Source organism: Sarcophilus harrisii, chromosome 4 (genome assembly GCF_902635505.1).
Source record: "Sarcophilus harrisii chromosome 4, mSarHar1.11, whole genome shotgun sequence".
In the NCBI taxonomy this organism is placed as follows: Eukaryota; Metazoa; Chordata; class Mammalia; order Dasyuromorphia; family Dasyuridae; genus Sarcophilus; species Sarcophilus harrisii.
The window spans coordinates 402,516,876-402,531,441 of record NC_045429.1 but is presented as its reverse complement, the minus strand read 5'-3'; the positions used below and the strand labels follow the sequence as shown (position 1 = coordinate 402,531,441).

The following is a 14,566-nucleotide window of genomic DNA, read 5'->3' as shown; positions in this document are numbered from 1 at the left end:
AATCGCTCAACTTCCCTTGGTACTTCCCTCTCTGTCTCCCTCCCCTCCCTCTGTTTCTCTTCTCTCCCTCTGTCTTCATTTTTTCTCTCCCTCTCTCCTTTTTCTCCCTTCCAACCTCCTTTCCTCCATTTTTCTCATTCTCTCAGCCTCTTTCTCCTCCTCTTCTTCTCTCTGCCTTCTTCCTCCCTCTTTCTCCCCTTCCTCCTCTCCCTCTCTCTCTTCTCTTTCTCTCCCCTTCTCTTAATTTTCTCAGAATCTTGAAAAGTTGGCCAGTTTTTCCTCCCGTTGGGCTCTAAGTATTCATCTTTCCATCTATATACTCTGTACATCAGCATTCTACCTATGTTGGGGGGAGAGAGGTTAGTTAGAAGGGAGGACTCAGCAGCTACCCTTCAGTTTCTATGCCTTCTAGCTCTGGTCTGTGATCATGCAGAAGGCAGAGTAACTTCCTCTCGAGGCGGGGCCTCAGTGCCAGCTCCCACGCTGGGCTCTCCTCACAGGGAAAGAACCGGCAAAGAGCAATTAAAAAGAGAGCAAACATTCAGGGAAGCCAGCTGTTTTCAGGAAGCTGGCTATACCACTGTGGAGAGGAGAGTTTGCAGAGAAACCTAATAGCAAACTCTATTTATTTTGCCCTTTTTAATAAATTTCATCCCTTTTCACTTCAAACCAATTCTATTCTAATGAATTTAGCAACTTTCCCAGTTAAGAAATAGTTGAGGGTGTCCAGGAACCAACCCAAGAAAACCTCCCTCCCTTTCTCATTTCTTCCCCATTAATTATGCTCAAATCCTGCATCACCAGGCATATCTTTACCATTTTTTCATGTATAGTGAAACTCTTTTGTTTTCCAAATCATTAGGAAAATCCTGTGAAGGTAGAAACAATGAATGTTAATGGGGAATATTCCTTAATTTTCATTTGTACATATGGTGGGTGTATTTCTCTCCACTACTGAGTATTTTCTTAGGGAAGAATAGAAGAGCCAGTGTTCGTGTAATATAAACAGCCCTGGAATGATAGGATTCAGGAAGGCTCCATCATCTGCAACAGGAAGGAAACTGTGTCGCCATCTTTTCTATTTATAAATCAAGAAACTAAGCCCCAGAAAGGTCAGGTGAGTTACTAAGGTCAAATAGGTAATAAGGATCAGAAATGATATTTGAACCCAGATCCTCTGAATCCAGAAGTTTGTGGAAAATGTGAGGTAAATTTGAATTATTATTAATTATAAAAAGTTGGAAGGCAAACTAGAGATCATTTAATCAGAGGTTCAAACATCCAGGGCTGGATTGGATCTGGAAAGCTATCAAGCCAATCTGCTCATTGTACAGATGAGAAGACCTTTGTTCAAAGAGAAGAGTTTCTTTGCCCAAGGTCACATGGGTAATAGTCACCAGGGGATGCTGGTCCTGGACTCTGCCAGGTCCTTTGTTTCCAGAGCCATGTTCTTTCCATTATACCACCCAGAGAACTGCTTTACTTTACTGATTACAGACCCACAAAGATTATGTCTTATTTAAAGTCTCACAGCTAGAAGTATACATTTCATTTCCCTCAAAACTGTTTTGAGGACAAAAGGAAATTTATCTTTTTTTGGTGCTTGTAAAGCACAAGGAACCAGACAAATGTGAATTATTGTTATTAAAATGTATGATAAATGTCCACATTCTTATTAACGTTGAAGTGGTCTAAAAACAACAGAAGATAGTGTTAGATAGCAAAACATCTTGACTGACAGATAAGTGATATTTCTTTTAAGAGTTACAGAACATCATCTCATTGGTCCTCACCGCTGGGTAAATCAATTGTTACATATATGTATGTATTCCAGATGAGAAAACTAAAGCTAACATATGACTTAAATAATCATACAAGTTATAAAGATCAAAGACAAAATATGATGCCAAATCCTGGCAGATTCCAAGGCTAACATATTCTCTGCTACTCACACACTTTCTCATCATATCCTCTTAGAACAGATTCTACCTTAATCAAGTTAACATGAATAAGAATAACGATGAGGAAAGTTCAGTCTCCTCCTGGCTACTTGAGTAGTGATAGTGAATGAGGAGCCAGTAGTTAGTTATTCTCTGCTAATGACCAGTCTTGGATAGGCCATGGCCCAGATAAGGTTGATGTAAGGCAGAAGTGTCAAAAATGCAGCCAAAAACACTCAAAACACATGAACTCTATGTGGCCCATAGTCCCAGGCCAAAATGGAATAAAATATCATTGGAAAATATTGAATAAAATTAATTAAAATATAATAAAACCTAAATAAATATATTTTAAAACTAAACTAAAAGGTATCCTTCAGAATCCTCTTTATGAAATAGTGGCCTCCATTTATTTTTGAATTTGGCACCACTTATGTAAGGGCATCAGTCCTTGGGTTCCCATGAATGGGTAACCTGGAAATGAATAAAGAAATACCCACCTATAGTCATGCATACCTTCAGCATGAGTGGGCAGGAGACACAAGACAGGTGTAAATATCCCATGTAGGGAAAGAAGGACAAAATTGCTATTGTTAAGTCTTTTCAATCAAGTCTAATTCTTCATGGAGTTTTCTTGGCAAAGACACTGGAGTGTTTTGCCATTTCCTTCTGTAGCTCATTTTATAAATAAGTAAGAGAAGCAAACAAGGTTAAGTAACTTACATCTAGTAACTTTCTGAGAACCATATGTGAACTTCAGGAGATAAGGCTACCTGATTCCCAGTCAAGCACTCTATCCATTGTACCACCTAGTTCCCCAAGAAGAAAAAGGACTCATAGTCTACATTCCTTAGAGGGAAGAATCTCAGAAAGGAATCTGTATCTCAGACTGGTTTTTTTTTTATTTTTTTTTTTTTGTGAATGGATTTCTATAAAGTAAATGTATTTCTGTTTATTAGACTTTAAGTCAGGAAGAACAAATTTCAAATCCTGCCTCAGTGACTTCCTAGATGTGTGCTACTTGGCTGGTCACTTTATCTCTCTTGGAATCAGTTTTGTCATCTGTAAAAGAAAGAAAATTATATCCATTATATCAGACTTACACAATTGTGAGGATCATATGAAATCCATGTAATGTTCTTTGTGAACCTTTTTTAAACTTAAAACTATTTTTAAAGTTAAGATTATTATTGATTTTAAAACTTAAAAGTATTATTAATATTGTTTAATTTCCCAGATTTTCCAAGTTACAATTGTCAGATTTTTCAGACTACAAAATATCCAGACTAAAAGGCATACTGATGTGCTAAAATGAGAAATGTAAAAGATAGGGAGGAAAAAATCTCAGAGCTAAGAAGCACAGCAATTAACTCACTTAAATATTAATATGATGTTTTTTGAAAGAATATAAATAAATCTGAAGTTTCCTAAAGGATTGAATGATTTGTTGTTAATGCCCCCAATGATTTGTGTGATAGCACCACTCAAAATAGCAAAGTACATAACACCAACAATGTATACATATATAATGGAATCCTGATGAATGTATATTGAACACATTTCTGGTTTCTTTACTTGGTGCAGTCACTACTGCCTTGAACTCACTTATGCTACCCTCCGGGGGGCTTTAGGTCCACTATCAATTAGCACTCTAAGTTACTGTGAGACACCTAAACCTAAGAATTGAGTAGTATAGTTTTATAATTAAGCTGCAAGCAAAGAATGCAATTCCAAAATTCAGCTGTTGAAAATATCATTTTAATTCTGCTTAGAACCCATTTAAATATTTGATGAGTTTCTTAATAAAAACTACTGAATTGTTCATTGGTTCTTCTAATTAACACATAAGATTTGAGGGGAGCAGCATCAGCAGTAACAAATATTAGTATATGTGAAGATAATGTGCCCAGCTCCTCCTAAGAATAGAAACTACTATTAGATTTTATCACCCACAGATAATAAAAGTTCTCAAGCACTTGAAGAATGCCTAAGAAAGTTACAAGTCTTTCCTTTCCTCCTACAAGGGACTCTACAGGCCTTATTTTTGTTTACATCAGAAAGTAAACTGTTTCTGCCAAATAAACTGAGCTGAGCTTAGAGTTTTACTGGTTCTTCAAAGGCCATGGGATGATTCTTTAAAGCTGGAATCTTGTCAGGATTTCATTTAATTCTCCCCTTTTCGATGTAAGTAAAAAGGAGACTACATGTAGTCATAAAAGTAACATTATTTATTGGTGGCTCCTAGTCATGTCCCTCTCACTAAATCACAGCACTATCAGATATTTTCTTTCCTACACCTTAATCTCTCTCAGTTTTTTCCCCTCCTCTGTAGAAAGGGTTTCTTTTAATAGTCTGGTCTAGACTAGAGTTTGGCAAACAACTACAGGGGGGACCATAATTTGCAGGCACCTGGTTTAAATCATTCAGCTAAGTAAAAGCAGGGCCACTGTTTCACTAATTACTTTTACAGTTGGACATTTAGGAGAACCAATGAAGTCATTACTTTCTTCAGCAGACATTTGAAAGAATGATTAATGGACATGAACATTGTTTACCATTTCCACATTCCTCAGTGTCTAGAAGAACTACCACTTTCCCTTGGGATAACACGGGATGTTCTAAAGGATGTAAAACTTGGCAGGTGATCATTGGTATTCATGGTTGCCAAGTAGACTAACCTATATATTTATAATTAGGAGATTCTTATCCACTCCTCACAAAGAAAATAGATTCAAACAATTGTTCATTGTTTCTGAGGGTTTTTAGATATTGTATCTAATCATAGGAAAAGGTAGCTACACCCTCATATTCCTATTAGGCATCTAGCCATATGCTTAGACCATATTTTCATGTATTTGCAGTTGCTTTTCTTCTTCACCCTCCCTGAATGAATTCCCTCTGTAGCAAATCTTTGGACCTCCAAAATCCATGCTGCTATTCTCATTCATCTTTGAAGATCTCTTTCCAGGTCCCAACTATTTTGATGGAATATATGCTAGTCTATTTAACCTACTCTATTAGCTGTCCTAAGCTCCAGATAATGCTACACTTTCATAGCTATTTCAGTCAGCCATTTGGACAACCTGAACATCAACTTTCTGTCACATGACCCATTTTTCCCTTTCTTTTGAAACAATAAAGAAATCATTGGTACCACTTATTCTAGAAAGTGGTTATCATTTGACTGCCCTAGCCATTGACTTCCTATCCCTGAATTCCCCAGATTGTACTTTTCCAAGCCACTCTTCCATATATATGATACCTTTTGCTATTACAATCTAAGCTCCTTGAGGACACTATCTGGCCATATTGTGTACGTAACCAAAAGTACACCATACCTGGTACATTGTAAGCTTTAAAAATATGCCTTTTCATTCAAGGAAAAATTATTCCTATGTTTGCCTCAACAGACTATATTAATATGCATTTACAGAAATAAAAGTATTTCTACTGAGACTTTTTTCAATTACCTCATTAAAATTACAATAGAAACCCAGTTTTATGCCTACAGTGTGACTTTTTTCATATCCTTTTCTCTCTCTTTAAATTAAACAACAGAAAATTGATCATGCAAAACAAGCTGTGAAAGACTTGTAAAATTTGGCTTTTTTGTCAGAAAAAAATTGTTATTTTTCTGTGTGTTTACATGTTTTATATATATATATATATATATATATATATATATATATATATGTATCACATATATGTATCTATTTGTACCATATCAATATATAGCAATGTCATTCCATTCACATTATTATTTCAATTTGTGTGGTAATTAAATTATGTGTTTCTGGATATTCTGTTACTGAGTCCATAAATGGAAAATAAGAAAAGGCCTTTTAACAATTTCTGGCTCCTGTCTGATACTGTGGAGAACAGTTTACATATTACAGCTTTTAGATGAAACTAGAACAAAAAATAATATAATGTATGATATCATATATTGTGTTTAGCACAATGCCTGGCACAAAACATGTGCTTGATAAGCATTTAAAGACATGATTTTTGACTTAACTTATGTAAGATATTAGATCTGTTTTGTTTTACCACAGAAAACAAAAACTAGGATCAGTGTGGAGTAAAGAGAGAAAAATATTGACAAGGGCCCAATAATTAGAACTATCAACATTTTTTTTTTTTAAATGGATAAGCTATCTTGAAAGATGGTTCATTCTTTAATATTGGAGATTAAGGGGAAGGTCAATAAACATTTGTTGGTGATATTGAGGAGTGATATATGCTTTCAGTAAGAGATAGATTAAATGACCTCTGAAGTTCCTTTCCAACAATGATTCTGTAATTCTATAAACTGAGGCCAATGTTCATATGTGGTTTATATAGTTCAAACATGCATCACATTAGTATAATTAGTATAGTATTTGACATGTATATAGTGAATACACAGTTATTGTATATGCCCAGTAAGTAAATAATAAATAAATTTATCATATAATCTAATTCTTATAATCATGGAAAGCTAAACAATCTAAATTCCATTTTCTAAACTTATGATGGATTTTTTAAAACCAAGTTTTCACAAAGCTAGAAATGGTGGAACTAGAATTTGGAACCAGGCTTTCTGGCTATTGACCTTTTTCTATTTCCTCAAATTGACTCATATGACAAACTGAATTCATTAAAATTTATGAAAACAGAGTTATAACCTTTATATATCTTTATAATAGCTAGTCAATATTAGTGCATGACTTACAGTATATTCAAATGATTGCCAAGAGGCAAAAAAAGGAGAAGTCCAGCAAATGCAAAAGTCAATGCATTTTTTTAGCTGGAGGTATTTCAACATTATGTTCATTTTATCATTCATCCATCTATTATGTACAAATTACTATGTATGTTAGGACTACATGAAAAAAGCACAGAAGCAATGGCTGTGTTTGCAAGAAACCAAAGTATCCAAATGAAAAAAGAAATGTCTTTTGCATGCTGAGTTTTCTATATACTTGAAATACACAGATATCTGCCTAAGAGTTTTGTTTGTTTTTAGTTTGTGCCATTTTTATTTGGAGTGAAAAAAATCTTGATGTTTAAAATTATACAGATATTATTGCAAGTAAATACATTTCCACCATTACTACCTTTATTCTACATTCTCACCAAGAAAAAAATTGAAAGACTCCGGACAAGGGTAGAAAAAATTTCCATCTTCCCCATACATATATAAGCATCAAAAAAGTTGTCATACAAGTGCCACTGTTATGGATTTTATAGACTATGAAAACATTATATTTTTACTCTTAAAGAATTTGTAAAATAAAGAATCATTTTATATTTAAGTTCAGAAAGAAATAGATTGTTCTACTTTACCTGTTAGTCCAGAAGCAGAGAAAAACAAAACCCATGCTTACTAGAACCCTAGGAAAGTCAATACATAAAAGTGACTACATGCTGAATAAAATGAGGATTCACATACTACATTAGGATATCTAGCATCAGAGTGTCAGCAGCAGCATCAAATGAACAAATTCAATTCAACAAATATTTGAAGGTACCTATCTATGATGCTGAAGAAAAATGAAACAATCTTATTCCTCAAATCATACATAAGGAATAGGATTATGTACTCCAGAAACAAAAAACTATAAGCTGGGCACCTATCCTTAAGGGACTTAAAATTACATTATGGAAGATTAACCACTTATATAAAAAGATCAGTATTTTCTTTTACATTACTCTCCCCACAAATTCTCCAGTCTAAGCATATAGACCCACTTGTTCCTTGCATACAATATTCCATCTCCTTTCAAGATACCATGCCTAGGATTCTACTCCTCTTTCCTTCCTCCTCTTATAATAACTAGTATCCTTCAGAGCTTTATTCATATGTTTTCTTTTCCATGAAGTTTTCCCTGATCCCCTAGCTTCTCATGGCCTCCTTTGTCAAACTGCTTAGTATTCATTTTCTGCATATATTTTATTTGTACTTATATATGCACATTTTTTTCTCTTATTATTATATAAGCTGAGTGAGAGCAGAAACTGGTTTACTTTTTCATTAAATCATCTGCTCTATGGACCAGTGCTTTGGCCCATGGTACATATTCAATGCGTATTAATTAAATGGTTGAATACAAGTTAATACAAGGGCCAAATAAGTGGTGGAGTCAATAAATATTAGAGAAATTGAGGGGGTGGTCCTGGGACAGGAGGGATTTTGGCTGAACCTTCAAAAAAATTAAAATTCTAAATGAGGAAAGGATGTTAGCTAAAGGTTAGGGGGACGTTTTAAGAACAAGAAACATAATTAGCTAATATCCAGAGAGGGTGATGCACATAATAACAATGAGTGTACTGATTTTGTGTTTAAAACAATGGATTCTTTATGAAGTTAGTAGAAAGTAAGAGAAGTGGAGAATTAGAGAAGTAGAGAGAAGAGAAGTAGAACTAAGTTGTGAAGGTGCTATGGACAGAAGAACAAGGAATTTGGGTTTTGTTTTGTTTTTGATGGGGAGTTACTGAAAGTATCTAAGCAAAAATCAAATATACAATCAGACAAGATGGATGTGTTTTTAAAATATTCTTTTATTTGTTTATTTATTTTTAACAAATTATCTTAGTAGGTATAAATAAGAGCAAAAAGAGAAAAACCATGGGAGAGATAAAAAAAACCCAGAAAAAAAGAAGTGAATATTGTATAGATTGATTTACATTGTCTCCTTAGTTCTTAGTTCTTTTTCTGAATGCAGATGGCATTTTCTGTCCAAACTCTATTGAGATTGTTTTAGCTCACTGAACCACTGAGAAGAACCAAGTCTTTCATAGTTGATCATCGTACATTCTTATTGTTATTGTGTACAATGTATTTCTGGTTCTGCTTGTTTCACTCAGCATCAGTTCATGTAAATCTTTCCAGGCTTTTCTAAAATCATTTTGTTCATTTTTTATGGAACAATAATATCCCATTACCTTCATAAAACACATTCCCCAACTGATAGGCATCTACCCAGTTTCCAATTCTTTGCTACCACAAAAAGAGCTGCTACAAACATTTTTCCACATGTGGTCCTTTTCCCTCTTTTATTTCCTTGGGATACAGACACAATAATGAAACTGCTGAATCAAAGGGTAGGCATAGATTTATAATCTGTTGTGCATGGTTCAAAATTGCTCTCCAGAATGGTTGGATCATTTCACAACTCCACCAATAATGCATTAGTGTCCCAGTTTTCCCACATCCCCTCCAAAATTTATCTATTTTTTCCTGTCATCTTAGCCAAACTGACAAGTGTGAGGTGGTACTTCAGAGTTGTTTTAATTTGCATTTCTCTAATCAATAGTTATACAGAACATTTTTTTCATATAACTAGATGGTTTTAATTTTGTCATCTGAAAATTGTCTGTTCATATATCTTTGGTATTTATCAATTGGGGAATGACTTTTATTCTTAGAAATTTGACAGTGTTGTTTACATATTTTAGAAATGAGACCTTGATCATAAACACTGGCTGTAAAAATTTTTTCTTAGCTTCGTACTTCCCTTTCATTCTTGTTTCTGTTGGTTTTGTTTGTGCAATTTTTTTTAATTTAACATAATCAAAGTTGTCCATTTTGCTTTTCATAATGATCTCTAGTTCTTCTTTGGTCATAAATTTCACCTTTCTCCAAAGATCTTATCCCTTGCTTTCCTAATTTTTGAATTCCTAATGTTTGAACTTATTTTGATGTGGGGTGTGAGATGTAAGTTTCTGACATATTATTTTCCAGTTTTCCCAGCATTTTTTGAAATAATGAGTTCTTATTCCAAAACTAGAGTTTGGATTTTTTTAAAATACTAGATTGCAATAGTCTTTGATTATTGTGTCATGTGTATCTAATCTATTCCACTGATTTACCACTTTATTTCTTAGCCAGTATCAAATGATTTTGATTACTGCTACTTTATCATATAGTTTTAGATTTAGTACTGCTAAGCCGCCATCTCTTGTATTTTTTTCATTAATTCCCTTTGATATTTTTGATCTTTTTTTGTTCTTCCAGATGAATTTTGTAATTATTTTTCTAATTGCATAAAATAATATTTTGGCAGTTTGATTGATATTTCACTGAACAAGTAAACCAATTTAAGCAGAATTGTCATTTTTATTATATTACCTCAACCTAACCATGAAGAATTCATATTTTTCCAGTTATTTAGATCTGATTTTATTTGTGTGAGAAGTGTTTTGTAATGGTGTTTATATACTTCTTGGGTTTGTCTTGACAGGTAGAACCTCACCTAAGTTTTTTATTTTATCAGCTGTAATTTTAATTGGGATTTCTCTTTCCATTTCTTGCTGATAAGCTTTGTCAACAATGCATGATAAGCTTTGTCAACAATGCATAGAAATACCAATGATTTGTCTGGATTTATTTTACATTCTGCAACTTTGCTAAATCTGTGAATTGTTTCTAGTATGTTTTTGGATGATTTTCTAGGATTCTCCAAGTATATCATATCATCTGCAAAGGGTGATAGTTTAATTCCCTCAATGCCTATTCTAATTCTTTTATTTATTTTCTTTTCTTATTGCTAAAGCCAACATTTCTAGTACAATATTGAATAACAGTGGTTATAATGAGCATCCTTATTTTATCCCTGATAGTATTAGAAATATGTACAGCTTTTCTCCATTCCAAATAATGCTTGCTGTAAGTTTTAAAAAGATATTGCTTATTATTTTAAGGAAAGCTCCCTTTATCCCTGTGCTCTCTAATGTTTTTAATAGGAATGGGTGCTGTATTTTGTCAAAAGCTTTTTCTGCATCTCTTGAGATTATCATATGATTTCTGTTGGTTTTGTTATTGACATGGTTGATACTGAAAAAGCCCTGCATTCCTAGTATAAATCCCACTTAGTCATAGTGTATTATTTTGCTGATAAGTTGCTGTAATCTCTTTGCTAATATTTTATTTAAAAGTTTTGTATCAATATTCATTAACAAGATTTCTCTGTAATTTTCTTTCTCTGCTTTGCTTCTGCCTAGTTTATGTATCAGTGCCATACTTGTATCATAGAAGGAATTTGGCAGGACTCCTTTACTTATTTTTCCAAATAGTTTACTATTTATAATTACTATTGTAATTAATTGTTCTTAAAATATTTGGTAAAATTGACATGAATCCATCTGGCCCTGGAGAGAGTGATGTGTTTATAAATTTTGATCACTACCTTCTCCTCTCCCATTCTTTTTTAACTCTTTGTTATAAGGGTTAGTTCCCTAGAACGAGGAGGAGAAAAATATCAGTTCGTTAAATGAAGGTAGTAGAAAAACAAAGAAGATAATAGGAAATCAACTTGTGGTTTCACTGAAATAACAAAATTCCAGGTGATTTTATATTTTCAGCTGGTGCTATCTAGCTAGATAAAGAAGGAAAATCAAAACAAAACAAAACACACATTGAAACTGGGAGATTTTTGGCAAAAAAGTTAAGGATTGTAGAAGATTTTATACATTTACACCACTCAGAAATCATTACTATTAATTGATACACTGAAAAGCCTTGGCCAACATAATTCCTTGTGTAAAAGTATTGATGATGTGCTTGTTTGCGTTAGCAAAATTTCAAAACTTATCAAAGATGTGGTAAAAAGGAAAAAAAAAACACATAGGAATTCTCTGAAATCAGGAAACAGTTTATATTATGCTAAGGAGCAGGTCTAAGTCCGAAAGGGAAAATCCAATCTGTGGGGAACTTAAATGGAGCAAAATGTTTCTGGGCTCTTATTGCACCAATCCTGCCTGATATAAAGAATGACAATTTAGTTTTTGATTATTCTTTAGAAACTTTGTCTTCTCTTTATCATATCAATTGAGTTCTATGTTTCTTGTGTTTGTCTTTGGTTTTCCCAGACTCAAATTAGCCCAAAAGAAGGGTGGCAAGTTTATAGCTCAGCCCAAGATCCTGATGGACGATGCATTTGTACAGTGGTTGCACCAGAACAGAATCTATGTTCCCGTGATGCAAAAAGCAGGCAACTTCGACAGCTCCTGGAAAAGGTAAGTATATTTGAATCTTTAACTAGAACAAACAAAACTTTTACTTAGTGGTGCCAAAAAGGGTGAAGGCCTTCAACTTGATGGAAACAATCAAGTTTTTTTTTTTTTCATTCCCCTCTTCTTTTCCCTCTTTTTTATCCTCTACCTCTCTTTCTTGCTTCTCCTTTCTCCACTTCTCTCCTTTCTCCGCTTCTCTAGTTCTCTCCATCCCTCCCCTTTCCTCCCCTCTTCTTTCTTCTCTCTCCTCCCCTGCCTTCCCCTACTTTCCTTTTCTCTTTTTTCTCTTTCCCTCCTCTCCTCCCTTTTCCATCTCTTCTCTCCTCTCTTCTCTTTTCTTCTCTCTCTATATTGTGCATACATGTGTATGTGTGAATGTATACACTTGTTTGTTTTTAACTAAACTTGTTATTTCTCAGTATCAGGGGCTTCATGAGAAGAACTTTCTCACCGATCTTTATCAATACCTTCTCAGCAATTTATGATCTTAAAGTCTTAGAGAGTAACCTGATGACATACCTAGGCCTACAAAGAGGGAGGATGGGGAGTGAGGAGGAAACAAGTTGCTTAGATGAGTGAATAAAAGTAGAAAGCTACCCAGTTTCACCTCCTTCTCCTAGTGGCCTCACTCCAGCTGATGTTTTCTAGACCTTGTCTGACCTCCTCCCTACTCTGGAGCCTCCCCGACAAGAGCTTGGATGCACTAGAATTTCTATTATATACTATGATGAATTTTTCTTTCCAAAAGGTTTTTCCTTTTTTTCCCAAAGGTTTTTTTTTCTGTTTTTATATCCAGAGTTTAGAAGTTTCTTCAGATAAGACCTCTCCTTCTCCTTCCTCATAAAAAAAATGCTTCTTAAAAAGTCATTTAATAAGAAGCCAAACTTTAAGAAAGAGCTCAAATAAAGAGACTATTTTTTCAAAGGGAGAACTATGGCTATGAAATACTATACTTATTGTTGGGCTTGGTTAATTTTGCTGAATTGTTTTTTTTTAATTTTTGTAACAAGCAGTTACTCTCTGAGTCAACAGGGGCAAGTCATATTAAATATAAAAATAAAAGATAGTATTAAAATATATATATATATATATATATATTTTAAATTAAATGTCATTTAAAGATTCTTGCCAGAGTGACTAATAATAGCTCTGGGTGATCCTCTACACCTGCTGCAAAACTGAGACTCATGTCCAAGATGAAAGAGAAAAGTTGGTTCTCTGTTAACATTCACTACTAAAGTTTCTATCACTCTCCCAAACAAAATGTATTTTTTAAAAAATAATTAATTAAATGAAAATGTTTTTCAAGCAACCTGTTCCAGGAAAGTAATCACATCAATTTTTTTTTTCCTTTCTCTCAACCTCCGAATTCTTTTCCTTAATGAGAATGATTTTTTTTTTTTACCTTTTGTCTTAATATCTAAGCAGTTGTTTCTTAAAAAGAAGAAAAGGAGGGGAGGGCAGTGAGCTACAAGTCTGACTCAATATCAGGAATTCAGTCTCCTCCTCTGATCATAGTAGGTCCCTTGTGCTCATTCTTTTGAATCATATTAACAGCCTGGCAAGGGAGTTAAAATTATGGCCTTCAGTGTGCAAGTTATTTAGAAGATAATGAATAATTCCAAGTATTTACCATCTTCCTCTAAGTCATTCCTTTGAACATTAGGACTCTTCAATTTCAGTCAATAGTCTTACCCTTCTTGTAATTTGCTTAAATCAGAACCATAACAACTAGATGTCAAACCACCCTTGAACCTTTGATTTATTTCCCTTTACAGATTAAAAAAATCTTATAAAAGGCTATTTGTGTGCTAGGAAAAAAAAGTCAAAGATTCCTTCAGTTATAAAGATAATAACTTGTTCTAAACATTTTCTCCCTTTTAACAGTTTATACTGCCTTAGGCTTTGGGTACAGTAGAACTGTAGGTGATCAAAGAAAAGGGTTGAGTGAATTTTGAATACTTTGGGGAATCTCAAAGAAGATATATACTGTGTGACCTTGGAGGACATGATCTTCATTGAGAATCTGACAAGAAGTCATATAGCATCACATGACTTCACAGACCTAGACAGCCCAGTGTCACCATGACTATCCTGAACTCTGAAATTTTAGGAGTGGAAGAAGCAAAGCAATGTCTACAAACATCTTGAATCCTAGAATCCTAAAATTCAAGTTCAGAACATTTTAAATTATTTCTACTAAATGGAAATATAATAATTTTCTTGTACTTTTGTTAAGAAATAGAAATTTTTCCAGTAAAGTTACAACTGAAGTAATTTTTATCTGAATTTTTAAAAAGATTTGATATGGATATATAGCATTTAGGATAATAATAGCTAACATTTACATATAACTTTAGGTATGCAAAGAGATAATATATGATAATATTATATATATATATGTATGTGTGAATGAAATCATCTATATAATCATCTCATTTGAGCCTTACAACAGCATTGGGAATTATGTACCTTCATTTTCCACATTTTACAGAGAAACTGAGCTACAAAGAAGTCAAGTGACCTAGCTGAATAGAGTTAATAAGTGTGGGGAAACTAGGTGGTACAGTGGATAGAATACAGGCCTGGAATCAAAAGGATTCATCTTACTGAGTTAGGATCTGGCCTCA

At 33.7% G+C, this 14,566-nt stretch overlaps 1 protein-coding gene across 3 annotated transcripts in view; it reads left to right on the top strand.

The window, feature by feature from the left end:
* The window catches only part of OLFM3 (olfactomedin 3), a 279,241-nt gene that overhangs the window by 216,155 nt on the left and 48,520 nt on the right, over window positions 1-14,566 (top strand). For all 3 annotated transcript variants that reach the window (XM_031967171.1, XM_023503407.2, XM_003769697.4), the window contains one exon: window positions 11,793-11,939. In XM_031967171.1, coding sequence (XP_031823031.1) covers window positions 11,793-11,939 — 147 coding nt within the window. The remainder of the gene's footprint in view (window positions 1-11,792; window positions 11,940-14,566) is intronic.